The sequence below is a fragment of the Prionailurus bengalensis genome, chromosome A2, assembly GCF_016509475.1.
Source record: "Prionailurus bengalensis isolate Pbe53 chromosome A2, Fcat_Pben_1.1_paternal_pri, whole genome shotgun sequence".
Taxonomy (NCBI): Eukaryota; Metazoa; Chordata; class Mammalia; order Carnivora; family Felidae; genus Prionailurus; species Prionailurus bengalensis.
In genome coordinates, this window is record NC_057348.1 from 87,516,421 (window position 1) to 87,531,218 (window position 14,798).

At 35.0% G+C, this 14,798-nt stretch overlaps 1 protein-coding gene across 1 annotated transcript in view; it reads right to left on the reverse strand.

The window, feature by feature from the left end:
• The window catches only part of SEMA3A (semaphorin 3A), a 471,231-nt gene that overhangs the window by 27,420 nt on the left and 429,013 nt on the right, over window positions 1-14,798 (reverse strand). The window contains exons 13-14 of the mRNA XM_043588730.1: window positions 12,496-12,715; window positions 9,216-9,307 (exon numbers count right to left, since the gene is read on the reverse strand). Of these exons, the coding sequence (XP_043444665.1) occupies window positions 9,216-9,307; window positions 12,496-12,715 (312 nt within the window). The remainder of the gene's footprint in view (window positions 1-9,215; window positions 9,308-12,495; window positions 12,716-14,798) is intronic.

The window sequence follows — 14,798 nt, forward strand, 5'->3', positions numbered from 1 at the left end:
AATATAATTGGGAAATAAGATACATGAAGGAAACGGCAAAGATGAACATTAAATGTGTGGAGCAGACAACATGGGCATGTTACTGTCCTCCAGTCTAAGATTATCAGTAACATACTCGTAGTTGATCCAGTTGGGTTACTGCTCACTGCAGTAAGGGAAACTACAGGACTGCCCAGCAAGAGAGTATTAGAAAGGACGCCTATGTCTTGGGCACTTGTTAGTTGATTTGAGGGACAACTCAAGGAAGTGGGGTTTGCTCTGCATGGGATGCTGCAGAGAGCACAGGTAACAGTATGATTAGGTCTCTTTGTACATCTTATTTAGGAGGAAGGAAAAACAGAATGAAGCTAGAGCAGTACTTAATGAAGAAGTAGCAATTACTCATATAAGCAGGATAGGGGGATATTTGATCATTTTTTGTGGTTTGGGAAATGGTTATACTCTGATCTATTTTCAGACGTGATTACAGAATAGTCTTGCTTTTTTCTTGATTCATCACGGTTTCAGAGTAGCCCTGTAGGATGCTGGTGTTCTGTGAGAATGTATATGCTCACATGGAGAACACTGGCCTGTGAGTGCCAGGTCACTGTTATATATACAAGCTGATACATGCTGGTGTTCTGTGAGAATGTATATGCTCACATGGAGAACACTGGCCTGTGAGTGCCAGGCCAGCTCCTAATAACACCACTGACAAGCTGATAGTATTAGGCATTTCCAGCTGTCCACGACTGTGAGAGCTCAGGTAGAATAAGATTATTTTATTATTATCAAAATGACTGCTTATTTTAAAAAAAAACTTTTTTTTAACATTTATTTTTTCAAACTGACTGCTTATTGTATGAAGGCCTACACTGTACATTTTTGTCAGAGCACAAGATCTCTTCAATTTCTATCAACAGGCTAATCTAGAAAAATGATAACTAGGGAAGTATTGACCACCAATATATTTGTTAAGTGTCCTACTGAAGCCTATCATGAACACAGATAATTGCTATAAAAAATAACTTTCTTTGGTTAACTTAGACCACCAACAACCTATTCACCTGAACGTAATTGCTTATATTCTCTCTGATTTACTTTCATTGAACTGTACTCCAACGTATCTTTCATCAATGACAAACTAAACACTAAGAACGCTATTGCTTAGGGGTTTCAGAGGTGGCTGATGAGAAAGAAAAAAGAGGCACAGGTGGGAGAATAATCTTAAAAGGCCTCACTAGGTAGGACCCTGAACAAAGTGTAAAGAGTTGGATTCTGATGCCAAACTGCATACGCAAACCTGGCCTAAAGTTTGATGGCAGGGGATGTATGTAACCTCTTTGTAATTCAGTTTTCGCCTCTGAAAAATGAGTATGAGGGTATCTTCCTTGTAGGATTGAAGAAAAGGTTAAATGAGTTAATAAATGTAAAGTACTTTACAAATGTGCTTGGCGCACAGTGTTTATTCAAATTTCTCCCTCATTCCTTCTGTCTCTCTTTTATACACACACACAGGCACACACACGCTGCTCATATTCTTTATTTGCTTTGGTTTTTTCCCTTGTGCTTATCACAATCTGGAAATATATATATACATACAACATTTATGTGTATATAAATATATGTATATAACATATACACGATATAAATATAACATTTATCTTGTGTCTTATGAATTTCCTGTCACACCTGAAAGTAGTGTTGAGGTAAATTCTTATCTGTAGGTAGGGGGTAGGAGTGAGGAGTTAAGGTTTAAGAAGAAGGAGAAAAAGTCAAAAAAAGATGTGTTATGGAAGTCACCACTGAGAGAAAATCTGAGGACAATAGACAATTACTCTCAAAATTGTCCACTGAGATTTATACCAAGAAAACAACGGATTCATTCCATTACTCATTAGATGCCCACGGGGGTGTTAAATCTCCCATACTTCCAGTTGTGACTCCTGTCCTTTTGCCTGGTGTCAGAGAAGTCCTGGGGCACACAGTGAGGCTGTGTTGGAGGTAGGGATAGCAGGATAGAAGGAGGGACAGGGGAGGCATCTCTTATTTCTTTTTCTAGTTTGTCTCCACAACTCACCCCTCACTACCCCCTGCCCCTCACTGGAATTTAGGACAGGGGTTTTGGTTGTTTCATTCACTGCCACATTCCTAGCACCTGGGATTGTTTCTGGTATTTGTAGGTTCTCAATAAAATCTGTTAAATGAATGAATTAATGAGTTAGTGAATGAATAAATGAATTAATGCTCTACTAAATTCTCCAGTTCCTTTCTATCTCTTCCACTTTCCCCAGTACATTCTGTTCCTTCCACTTAATTTGTCTGAAATAAAGACAGGCATCTTTTAAAAAGGTCTTTCCTTAATCTTTTAAGTTAAGCTGAAAAATCTTTCAAAATATGTATTGTGTTGTTCATGTCCCATTCAGTGTTACTGATTTCTCAGCACACTGAGGCTATCCCCTCCCCTGGGGAGGTGGCCTATGATTCTTAGAAGCAGAAATCACTAATGAGCTGTATTAGTGAATGAACACTTTCAGTCTATATTATTATTACTGGACTTTTTTTGTTTGACATGGCACTATTGACCGCTCATTTCTTTTTGACTGCTTCCTCTATTAAATTTCATTATGCCTTGGAACTCTCTCTCTCTCTTTTTTTTTTTTTTTTAAGAGCGAGAGAGCATGAGCAAAGTGGCAGCAAAGTGGGAAGACGGGCAGAGGGAACGGAGGGAAAGAGAGAGAATCTTAAGCAGATTCCAGGCTCAGCTCAGAGCTGGATGGATGTGGGGCTTGATCCCACAAACCTGGGATCATGACCTGAGATGAAATGCAGAGTTGACACCCAACCCACTGAGCCACCCAGGAGCCCAATGCGTTACAGCTCCACTATTTATTCTTAGCCTTTTTCACAGTCTTCTCATCCTTCAGCCATTCCTCATCTGTTTGCCTTCCTTTGCCTGCTCCTTTCCACTCTCCTTTGGATGCTACATTCTTTTCCTGGTAGCTCATCCACTCTTGTGGTTTTAATTACCCCCTCTATGCTACAGAATTGCAGATTTTCACTTCAAACTCAGATATCTAAACTGATCACAGGATATTCCTACCAAATTTAAGACAACTTGCCAGAGACACAAATGAAACAAATGACTTAGGATGTAAATTAACAATTTAGAGATTTCCCATTATTTCCCATTTCCATAGCATAAATTAGTGAAATTAAAAATAAGACCTTTCTATAGGATTATCAGTCAGAAAGACAGCTATGATGTCTTGGCATACCCACCAATTTTTTCTCTGTGGAGATATCTTTAAAATTTGGTACCATCAAGTCACAAAAATCAAGGGGACAATTCATCACAGATTTTCAGCTTTAAAAGACAAAATTGCCTACTGTATTTAGGTCTGTATAGTATTGGAATCAATGAACCCAAACAGACAATTTGAAGGAGTTAGGAAAATTTTCCACAGCAACTTCTTCCATTCCAACAGTTTCACATGATAAATAGTTATGTACTTATGTAAGCAGCTAACTTCACGTAGACTTTCATGAAATAAATTTTACAGCCAAAGTGCAAGGAAAGTGCTTTTGGGATAGAGAATTAATGCTAGTATAATTGAAGTGAAAGTTAGCTATGTCTAGTTTCTTGTAAAAACCTAAGTGCAACTATGTAATGGTGAACCTGATTAATATTTAGGCATTTCATGATCACTGACAAAAAAAAAATTAAACATCTATAAGTAGATGAAAATAAATTATTTGATACACAAATTGTAAAACAAAACAAACCCTAATACACAACCAAACTCTATTGTACCATATTATGATTTCAAAATTCTTAAATTAAGATCCTAGGATCTCTTAATTAAAATAATTTTATTTATTTTTTAGGCCAGGAAATTAATAACAGTTTGGAATAGAATGTGCTATTTGCTGTACGCTGTTGAATTTTAATAGACAATATATTAAGATGACATCCATTTAAATAAGCTATATTTCTTTTTCTGAGAAAGAGCTGGTGGTGAATATGACTTCCATTTAAAACAGATGTAGCTTCATAAGCATTTTTTCATGAAACTGGTTTCGATTGCAAAGTTAATTAGTGTTCAAGTAAAAATGAAATTAAAAACTTAGCATCTTTTCAAGATTTTCTATGACTCTAATTTACTCTATTTTATTTTTTTTATTTTTTATTTTGCAGATATTTTAATCCAGTCCTTATTAAACTTTCTCACTTGCAGAGCTTTTCAACCTGCTGATCCCAGGAGAATCTGACATGACTCCTTGGATGCTAAAGCATGCGGACGCTCCTTCAGAATGAGTTAATAGACTAGGTTTTGGAAAGCATCAATTATGTTTTACATTTGAATGAAAATTAAACTCTTTCATTTGTTAGCTCAGCTGTTCATGGAACATTGCATAAATTGAGTTTAAAATGCATGCGTTATCAGTGTAACTACCTTGCAATCCTTTGCAGTCAATAGGACTATAAATAAAACCCGTGGTGCTAAATGCACTGCCTCTTGATGTAACACTCCTGTGTCAAAAAGTAAAACCTTCCTTGCAGGAAAGAAGATCCCATACTGAGTAAAGTGAAAATCAGCAAATGTCTAGGTTTACAACTTTTGAATATTTTTAATTAAGTTATAGACGTGAGCTTTTTCAAGAATTTTATTTTATTTTTTTTTAAATTTTTTTTTTAACATTTTATTTATTTTTGAGACAGGGAGAGACAGAGCATGAACGGGGGAGGGGCAGAGAGAGAGGGAGACACAGACTGAAACAGGCTCCAGGCTCTGAGCTGTCAGCACAGAGCCTGTCACGGGGCTTGAACCCACGAAGTGTGACATCATTGCCTGAGCTGAAGTCGGACGCTTAACCGACTGAGCCACCCAGGCGCCCCTTTCAAGAATTTTAAAGAGATTTTCATTTGTATAATTAGTTAACAATAGCTATTGTTAATACCTTACTAGTAATATTAATTTACTAGTAAAATTAATTTTTAAAAAACTTTAAAAATTTGAGATTGAGGCTTGCTTGACTTTAATCAAGTTGTTCAGAATCACATAGTAAATATGGTCCAAATACACATTTATGATTCCAAGTAATATTTGGAATTAAGTTTGCATCTTAGTACTTCTATACCATTTTGAATATGTAACGGCAATTTAAAATCATTTCTCGAGTCTTATACCAATGCCAATTTTATTTCACCTCTTATTACCTATTAAAATTTTATTCCAAAATGGAAATTTTTATTACTGAGGGATATTTTTCTTTCTATACTTTGATTGGGATTTTATTTCACCCAGAATAAAAAAAAAAGTATCTTGGATATCAATGAAACCACTGAAATGTTCTGTGATTAGCCAGGGTGTTTTCCTAAAACCAATCTCAAGATGGCAAAGGATACAGTACTGGCTTTAATTCAGGCTTTTATATGAAGTTTGGTTATTCAGCATAGCAAGGACACATAATGAATATGGTCTCCTAGGGATGATATTTTGGTAAAATTAACTTGTTGGTTGACATTAAAATCCAAGAGTATCAGATACTAACATGAGTCTAAATTTGTTCCTCGTCTATTTACTTTGCCAAATACTGTTATGCTCAGCTTAACACTTTTTAATTTTATTTTATATTAAATGGAATGACATGTAAGGCTTAAATAGAAATATAGAAACTGTAACATATCTCTGCTTGTTTCACTGTATTTAGCAATTGCCTTACTGTGTTGTGTTTTTTTTCCTCCCACTACAAAATTAAACAAAGTTTGACAGTGAAATATTCCAATTGCTAGACCATAATATATGTATGAACTCTGCCTGATAGAATAGAATGTTAAAAGTAAACATTTCTCTAAACTCTGCCCAAATATGTTTTGTCTACTTGAGTGCCAAAGAAATAATAATGACAATAATGCATAGCATAGAATATGGGAGAGAACTGGGACATTTATCTATGGAAGGAGATGTGTCCCAGGTTGCAATCTTTTTACAAAATCGTAAACTCACAAAAAAATCACTTCCATACCAGCATAATATTACCTACTTATATCTGTTACAGAATGATTAGTAACCTTTCTGATGATATCTTAAAAACCACAAAAATGTCACTCAGTAGTGATCATAGGTTTAATTCAGTTACATATTTCCCTGGAAACTGCAAGATATTAAAATCTAATAGATATTAAATATTTGTGAGTGTAAGATTGTTGGCTTTCAACCTTTTAAGATTTTGTTACATCATTTAACAGATTAGCTTACATGAACACCTTTTTAAACTAGAATTTTAGTAACGTACTAAAGAACATAGCTGAGATGTGAAATGCAGACTTAAAATCCTAGAGGCACAGGTAATAAAATATACAACAACTAAAGGGAAACTCACAAAGGAACCATGGCAAATACAAAAGTAAGAGTTTCTGGAATTAATAAAGATATTTTTAAGCTAACATAGTATTTCAGTATCTCCTATAACTTCATTTGTGATATAAATTTCTAAATATAGAGAGTTGGTAAAATTTTTTTCTTTCCGCTAGAGATTCTATGGGATATAATCAATGGGATAACTTGCTGCTATTTCCGGTCTGTTTTCCACATATTCTGGCACCTCACTTTAAGTATGGGCTCCCTGAGGAATACCACAAATCTTTAATTTCTCATAGTTCATTTTCTCACCCATACTGATTAATAGAGTATTACTCAGTGATCAAAAAGAATGAAATTTTGTCATTTGCAACAACATGGATAGAACTAGAGGGTATTATGCTAAGCACAATAAGTCGGTCAGAGAAAGATAAGTATCGTATGATTTCATTTACATGTGGAATTTAAGCACCAAGACAGAGGAACATAGGGGAAGGGAAGGAAAAATAAGATAAAAACAGCGAGGGAGGCAAACCATAAGAGACTCTTAAATACAGAGAACAAACTCAGGGTTGCTGGTGGGGTGTCGGGGGGGATGGGCTAAATGGGTGATGGGCTTTAAGGAGGACACTTGTTGGGGTGAGCACTGGGTGTTATATGTAAGTGATGAGTCATTCAATTCTACTCTTGAAACCATTATTACACTATATGTTAACTAACTTGGATTTTAATAAAAAAATACTGATTCCTTCATTCATTTAATAGATACTGGTCGAAAACATATTTTAGGCTCCAGAGACACAACAATTGTGTGCTATTGAACACAAGACAGCACGCTGCTTATTCACCTCTTAGTGCTTGTAATTTGGTAAACATAGATGGACTCTATATTGTTAATACAGTCCATTTGGATAAATGTATTTTTGAATTCATAGGCTAGTGTATCAATGTATAAATACTGAAACTGAAACAGGAACAAGTTTGTGATTAGTGAACAAGAGTGATTAGTTATTACTCTATAATAGACATGAAATAAGGCCAAAATATATGATTTTAAAAGTCAGAATAGGATTGTGATGATATTTATTATTTTCAAGACTTAACCCAAAAATTAATAGAAAAGTCTACTGGAAATGTGGCTTACTTTCAATGTAAAACAATAAGCATGAATAATACTCTAAAACAATAAACATGTATTAATAAAATTTTGAGCATGGTACCTGGCACTACCCTGGATGCTTTATGTAAGGGTCTCTAATTCTTCTAGCTTCCTTGTTTTATTTTGTTTTTTGACAAAGAGAGAGGGCACAAGTGAGTGAGGGGGGGCAGAGAGAAAGAGAGAGAGAGAGAGAGAGAGAATCCCACAAGGGACAGAGAGAGAGAGAAGTGGGCTCACCCAAAGCGGGCATGAGCTCACCTGAAAGAGGGCATGACCTCACCCGAAGCGGGGCTCATGTGCAGATGAAGCGAGGCTCGAGCTCACCCTATGCAGGTCTCAAACTTACAAACTGTGACATCATGACCTGAGCCAAAATCAGATTCCTAGCTTCCTTGTGAAGTAGGTATTAAATCAGCCATTTCACTGATGGGGAAGCTCAAAGAGACCATACACGTGTTTCCAAAAAATGCTATGTAGATGTGACTGAAGAGCCTAAAGTCCTTCCACCAGAACACTGTTTTGTTATTATAGGATACCTATGTCTTGATTCACCAGTGATTTGTTTCAATGCTAATCATAATTTTAATTATGTGAATATATATTAAGAACTTGCCATATTCTACTTTCTCTTCAAAATGTTACTGAATAGTGAGCAAGAGCCCTACCGGGTTAAACAAAATGGTCTAGAAATATGGGGCTACGAAAAGTCTTAGGAAGTCTTTGCTCACAATTAAAATATTTAAGACAAGTGACAAATTTAAAGTATCTGGAACACCTGGAGACTAAATGAGATAATTTTAAGTTGTGAGACTAGATCCAATGTTTTCTCATTTTTTGTCATCTAATTCCACTTTATTTTGCCATTATAAATGTCTCAATGTTTGCATTATTCTTTTATAAAAAATTGAAATAACACTTCTTATAGGCATCTATTTCCCTGTCAAAATTCATAAATAATTCATATCAAGGTGTGCTTAGATTTACACTCTCCCCTATTAGCACGTTATCTAAAAGAAACAACAGGCATTATGGTGTATGTTATATTACTTCAGTTCTCTGTTCTCACTTCAACCCATATTCTGCTGCCTCTACCCCCAGTCCTATATAAATTTACCCGGGCCGTCCATGATCCTGGACAAAGGAACAAGTATCTATACATTCCTTAAGTGCGTAGACTAGGAACCCGTAACAAATTTGTCACCGGTGATCTAAACACCTCAAACTTTTTGTGCTAACAAATTATTTCTTTAAGAAAATATGATAAAACAATTCATGAATAAGCAAAAAAAAATGACTGCAATGTCTTCATTCCCCTATCATTCTGAGTGTATTTTTCTCTTAATACACTCATGGAAGTTACCTATCATTCCAGTTATATCCTAAAGCATGAAAGAGGAGATTGGGGGGTGGGGGGCAGGGAGCAACATGAGTTTATTCAGTGAGGTAACCTACATAAATAGTGTAAAATGTAAATCACATATTTTATTATTGAGAAAACAAAATATGAGCCAAGAATATATTTCTTTACATTTTTAGATTTAATTAGCATTGAAAGTTTCAAGGTTTATTTTGACTAGTGTCTGGCTTTCTAATTGACAAGCTAATTAGAAGGGTATGCTAGACTACTTGTCCATACCAAGTTCAGTGCGCAGCTGTCCTGGGGAAAGACATACAAGTGAACTTGTTGACACTTGAAATTAAGCAGCACTCACCCGAAAAACTGTCATTTCTTCCAGCAGAACTTCTTCTAAATCATGCCAAGTCTCCTTAGGAATTGAAACTACTTTAAGAACGGTCCCAACATCTTTGAAAGAAAGTGGAGGAGGAGAACACAGTTTAAATAGATCTGAACAAAGGTTAATGTTCATGAATGGAAATAGTATTTGACCAGAAAGTACATTTTGACCTCAGTCTTTCCTTTTTTTTTTTTTTTTTTGTTACAGCACTGGTAAAATATATATTCAAATGCATTACATGCAACTAGATAAAGTGTGAACATAGCTGTGCAATGAAAATAGCTGAATTTTCAGAAATATATGAAGCTTTGAAGATGGTTTTATCCTGAAATTACAAAATTAAATGTATATATATATGTGTGTGTGTGTATATATATATATATATATACACACACACACATATATATATACATATATATACACACATATATATACACACATACACACATACTAATCACTAGGTTGAATTATATTTTTTTTAATTTTTAATCTCTATTGTCAGGTGTCTCAGGAAAAAAAAAACTAAAAAAAAATAATGCCAGTTGATATAGCAAGTTTTTCCACTTTTGTTGTGAAATCTGGGACTACCTGTGAAGATTTAATATAGATGCAAAATGCAAGGAATGTTGTCCAGCAACAGAAGTAGTGAAGCCTCAGAACCTGCTGCTCATTCCCCAGGCACCTGGAAGCCTGTAGTACTTATAGGCCCCTAAAGACAGCTCAATGACCATTAAGTGATGAATGACAATAACTTGATTTCACAAAATAAACACCTTGGATTACTTGTTCTGGTAGTTGCTCAATATTGATTAATCAACTTTGGTTAACAAACTGGTCTGATTAATGTCTTGAATAATCAGTTTTAGAGTATTAAAGAAATTTAAATTCCAGAGCATATATCATAAAAACTATTAAACTGAATACATTGTATAGAGATTTAAAGGATTGTTTATTCTAATTTTCATTGTGAAAAGACAAGTTGTTTCAAGGAAAAGAGCTGTCGCTTTTACCCTAAATTGTGTTTAGAAGATATTATTTTTCCGGTATGGACTCTTCAACATTCCAGTTCTGATCAGCTGATCAATTATTTTTAGCTTCAACTGGCTCATTTTAATCAAGTTCAACTGACTCATTATTTGAAAAGAAGAATCATACCAGTAAAGAATAAGCCACACCAGAAAAATCATTTACTGTATTCAGTGAATAACCATTGATAGCCATTTTCGGGGCATCAATATGATGTGCTATGTGAGATAAGAAAAGTTGCCAGTGAGGCAAAAAAAAGAAGAAGAAATAAAGAAAAATTGCTGTGTATCCCTTGTAAAGTGAAAAAAGTGCCCTCTGTTAAGAGGTTACTTTTATGTTTATAGGACTTTAGACTACTCATAACACCAAAGATTAAAGGTAAATTAGGTTAATCTACTCAGTGCCTCTGATGGGTTTCCAGTATCCAAACATAACTTTATCTGTGTTCCAGATCTAGTTTTACTGAGTAGTATTTCAAACAATTTCACACAAATTGAATCAGATTACTCAACTAGGATCAATACACTGTGATGTGCAACCCAGTTAAAAGATAAAATTACTATAATCAATTTACTTTGTTGACAGATGACCCTGGTCTGTACTGACCAATAGCCATCCGCATCTTCAGACATTCAATATTCTCATGAAATTGGTCCCTTTAAAGATAGCCTGTGTCCAAAAGGAATTAAAAACTCATGATTGGATTTCTTTGGTCAAATAGCCAGAAGCAAGCTTTTGCTTCATTGACAGTGAGTGAGGGACTTCTCAACATGTTTAGGCCAGAGGTGAAAAAAAAAGGTAAGTGTGACATTATTGAATAAACTTAATTACTCTGTAGATAGATCTGATTATACTTTGACATTAAATGGTAAACTAATATTTACTGAAGACAAATCCTACCAACTTACAGTTTCTAAAGATTTATATAACCAGAAGTTGATACTTGGAATTCACTGCCTTTTATCAAACTTGGAGTCTCTTTGGGATTCTACAATTTGGTAAATGTTCTCACTCATAAAAGTAGACTGCACTCTATTGCTCAGAACCTGACACTGTTACACCTGAAAATATAAGTATTTCACAATTTCATTATAAGACTTTAAGTCTTTAAGGCACTTACCACACAGTTGCCATTCCCCTGTAGTTAATTAATTTTTTTTTCTGTTTCTCACCAAGGGAATATACATGCTATTATACAAGGTTTCAGTGGAGCAGTCACTCTGCTTCCCACTGATTTATGTCAGTTAACAATGCTAATGGAGACTAGGAATTTATTGCCTTGGAATCTGACCCTAAATAGCAAGTTTCAGGTTTGTAACTGGTGCTTTCAAAATAGTATTAATAAAGAGAGTAGGGGGAAAATATGTCATAATACAATGGGATTCATTCTGAAAATATATATGCAAAAAGTTTGTTTCTAATCATGGAGTTAGTAAAAATGTATTGTTAAATTTCTGTAGAAATGAACCTAAAATTTATCTGATGATTCTTATGGTCCATTTTGTTCTTCAACTGATGAAATTTTTATTTTGTTTTGTTTTCTCCCATTGTATGGCAAAAACACTAAACAAATTTGATTGCCAAAATTTATTTTGTACAAGATTTCCATCCTATACTTTTTTTTCTAATGTTTGTTTATTTTTGAGACAGAGAGAGAGCATGAATGGGGGAGGGTCAGAGAGAGAGACACACACACAAAATCCGAAGCAGGCTCCAGGCTCTGATCTGTCAGCACAGAGCCCGACGCAGGGCTCGAACTCACGGACCGTGAGATCATGACCTGAGCCGAAGTCAGACGCTTAATGGACTGAGCCACCCAGGCGTCCCATGATAATTTTAAAGTTAGGTAATTTTGCATCAATATAGCCCAGAAACATTATCGAATGTCTTGGGAGTTTTATGCATGGTTTGAAAATACATCATTGTTCTAAAAAGTCAATGGACAGAAAAGAGTTATGATTCACTTCTAGACATTGTTTACCTAATCATTAGCCTTACTTGATTGCATTAATCAACTTTTGATTGAAAAGGAGATTTTGTTTAAATTAATATACCTCAAATTATTACTTTTTAATAATGCATTGCCATGGTGGATGTTCAGGTTTTTTAGTCATTTATTAGAGATTAACTCTATCTTGACAGCAACTCTAAAAACTTCCCTCAGTTCCTAGTTTACTCAGTAAGTTAACGGTCTACAAGGAAATTCGGGGCTAAAATTAAAAACATTTACCTGTTCCAATAAACATAACATCATACTGGCCATCTTCTGCATCCACTCGATCTACCACAATTTGTGTAAACTGATAATTGACATCTGTTTTGATCATTATTGGGCGGTTATTAATAGGAAACACTGGATTGTACATAGCTGGATGACTTCTTGCAAATGTTATAACATCATCAGGAAGGTCTTTTGTAGAGTCAAATCCACCAAATGTTTTACTGGGACACTATTAAGATAAAGAGAAGAATAGCTTTTGATTAAAATATAGTGAATATAATTACAAATTATATAATAATTTGTAACCTCAATAGTCATAAACTAAATCTAACCTGTCATTATTTCTTTAAAATTAAGTAACTGATAAACTAAAAAACAATATTACTTAAATTAATAGATGTAATATAGAGTATTTTTTTCCTAAACGTAATTTAAGTCTCAATGGGATTTAGTTGTGTCACCATTTTTTACCTAAAACTACAAATGCATCTAATGAATTCAGTGTATGGGAGTCTGATGCTCTTTTAGTGGCAACTAATATATTCTACTGATAGGATAAAGTATTTGGAATAAGAAATGGAATATGTTACAACTAAATCCAATTAATAATCAGATTAGAGAATCTCAGAAAAATTTTCTTGGATAAATTTTCCCCCCAGGGCATCATGCTAAAATGCAAAGGCTCTTGTTAAGCTAAGAGACAACATAAACTATTCTTTTCTTCTGTAAGTTTATTTATTTTGAGAAAGAGAGAGGGGGAGCACATGCGTGCGTTGGGGAGGAGCAGAGAGAAAGGGAGAGAGAGAATCCCAAACAGGCTTCACACTGTCAGCACAGAGCCCAAGGCGGGACTCAAACCCATGAGTCGTGAGATCATGACCTGAGCTGAAATCAAGAGTTTGACGCTTAACCGACTGACCCACCCAGTCACCCCTCTAACATAACCCTGAAAAAGCAACACAAAAAGTACCAACAGTACTCTCTCATTAAAAATTAATTATAGGGGTAAGGAAAGGTGTTATTCAAAGCGTTTGATAATCTGGGGGTGCCTGGGTGGCTCAGACGGTTAAGTGTCCAACTCTTGGTTTCGGCTCCAATCGTGCTTTCATGTTTCTTGAGTTCGAGCCCCACACTGGGCTCTGTGCTGACAGTGTGGAGCCTGCTTGGGTTCCTCCCTCTTGTCCTTTCTCTCTGCCTCCCATGTTCATGCTCAATCTCTCACAAATAAATAAATAAACTTAAAAACGAAAAGTGTTTAATGATCTGCATGGCAATGAAACTGACCAATTCAAGTGGACAAGTTGAACAGATGATGGCTACAGAGAGTCAGAAATGAAGCACTGTGGTACACTGGCATAATATCGCCTCTGAATTATAAACACGCCATATAAGGCAATAAAACAAAAATGAGAAAATTCAGATTCCACTGTGTCTCTTTTCACTGCATTTAATTATGTGATAAAAGCGTTCAAAGTAAAACATCTCCAGCCTCTTGCTTTTTGTCTTATGCCTAAGTAATTTTTGTCATTTAATGTAAAAGCTTGGGAGCTGAACTATAATTAATAGAAGTTCTTGATCTTATAAGAGGCTTAGGAGAAATCAATGGTCTTTGCCATTACCTTGATACAGATCATAAATAATTCATGAGAAATGAAATAAATAAATTTGCTATGAAACGGGAAGAGCATCTATCTTGGAATATATATGCATGTATATATATGTGTGTGTGTATATACAGACACACACAATTATACACTAATACAACAAAGGATTTAAAGGATTACTTTTTAAGTAAATTATAAAGCTACTTATTTAACATAATATGTTTCACTTAGTATGTTTTTCTCCAGTAGTGTTGACAAAATGGCTATTCTCAGCCGCCACTTGATAGAATTAATGAACTCATTCAAATGAATTTTAGTCATGGAGTTAGGTGTTTTGCCCTTCTGCTGGCCACTCCCTGATTCCTAGATTAGGCAATGCTTTCTGCTTCTGTCTTTAACAGTTGGTGCATACTGCTGACTTTTTATGCCATGTTTTAACAATTCTGAATAATGAGTGAGAACACCAGCTCTTGAACCAAACTGCCTCAACTGAGTCCTGCTTCCTCTCTTTGCCTCAGAGTCCTCATCTGTGAAATGGGAGCAATAGCTGTGCTACTGAATACAATATATAAATATAAATTTCTTAGAACAGGGTCTGGCACACAATAATTTCCAATGGCTATCCTTAATTGCAAATATACTGAGTACAAATTCAGATCAAAACCTTTGTATCTCCAAATGGCAGTACACCATCTAGCATGTTGAAGG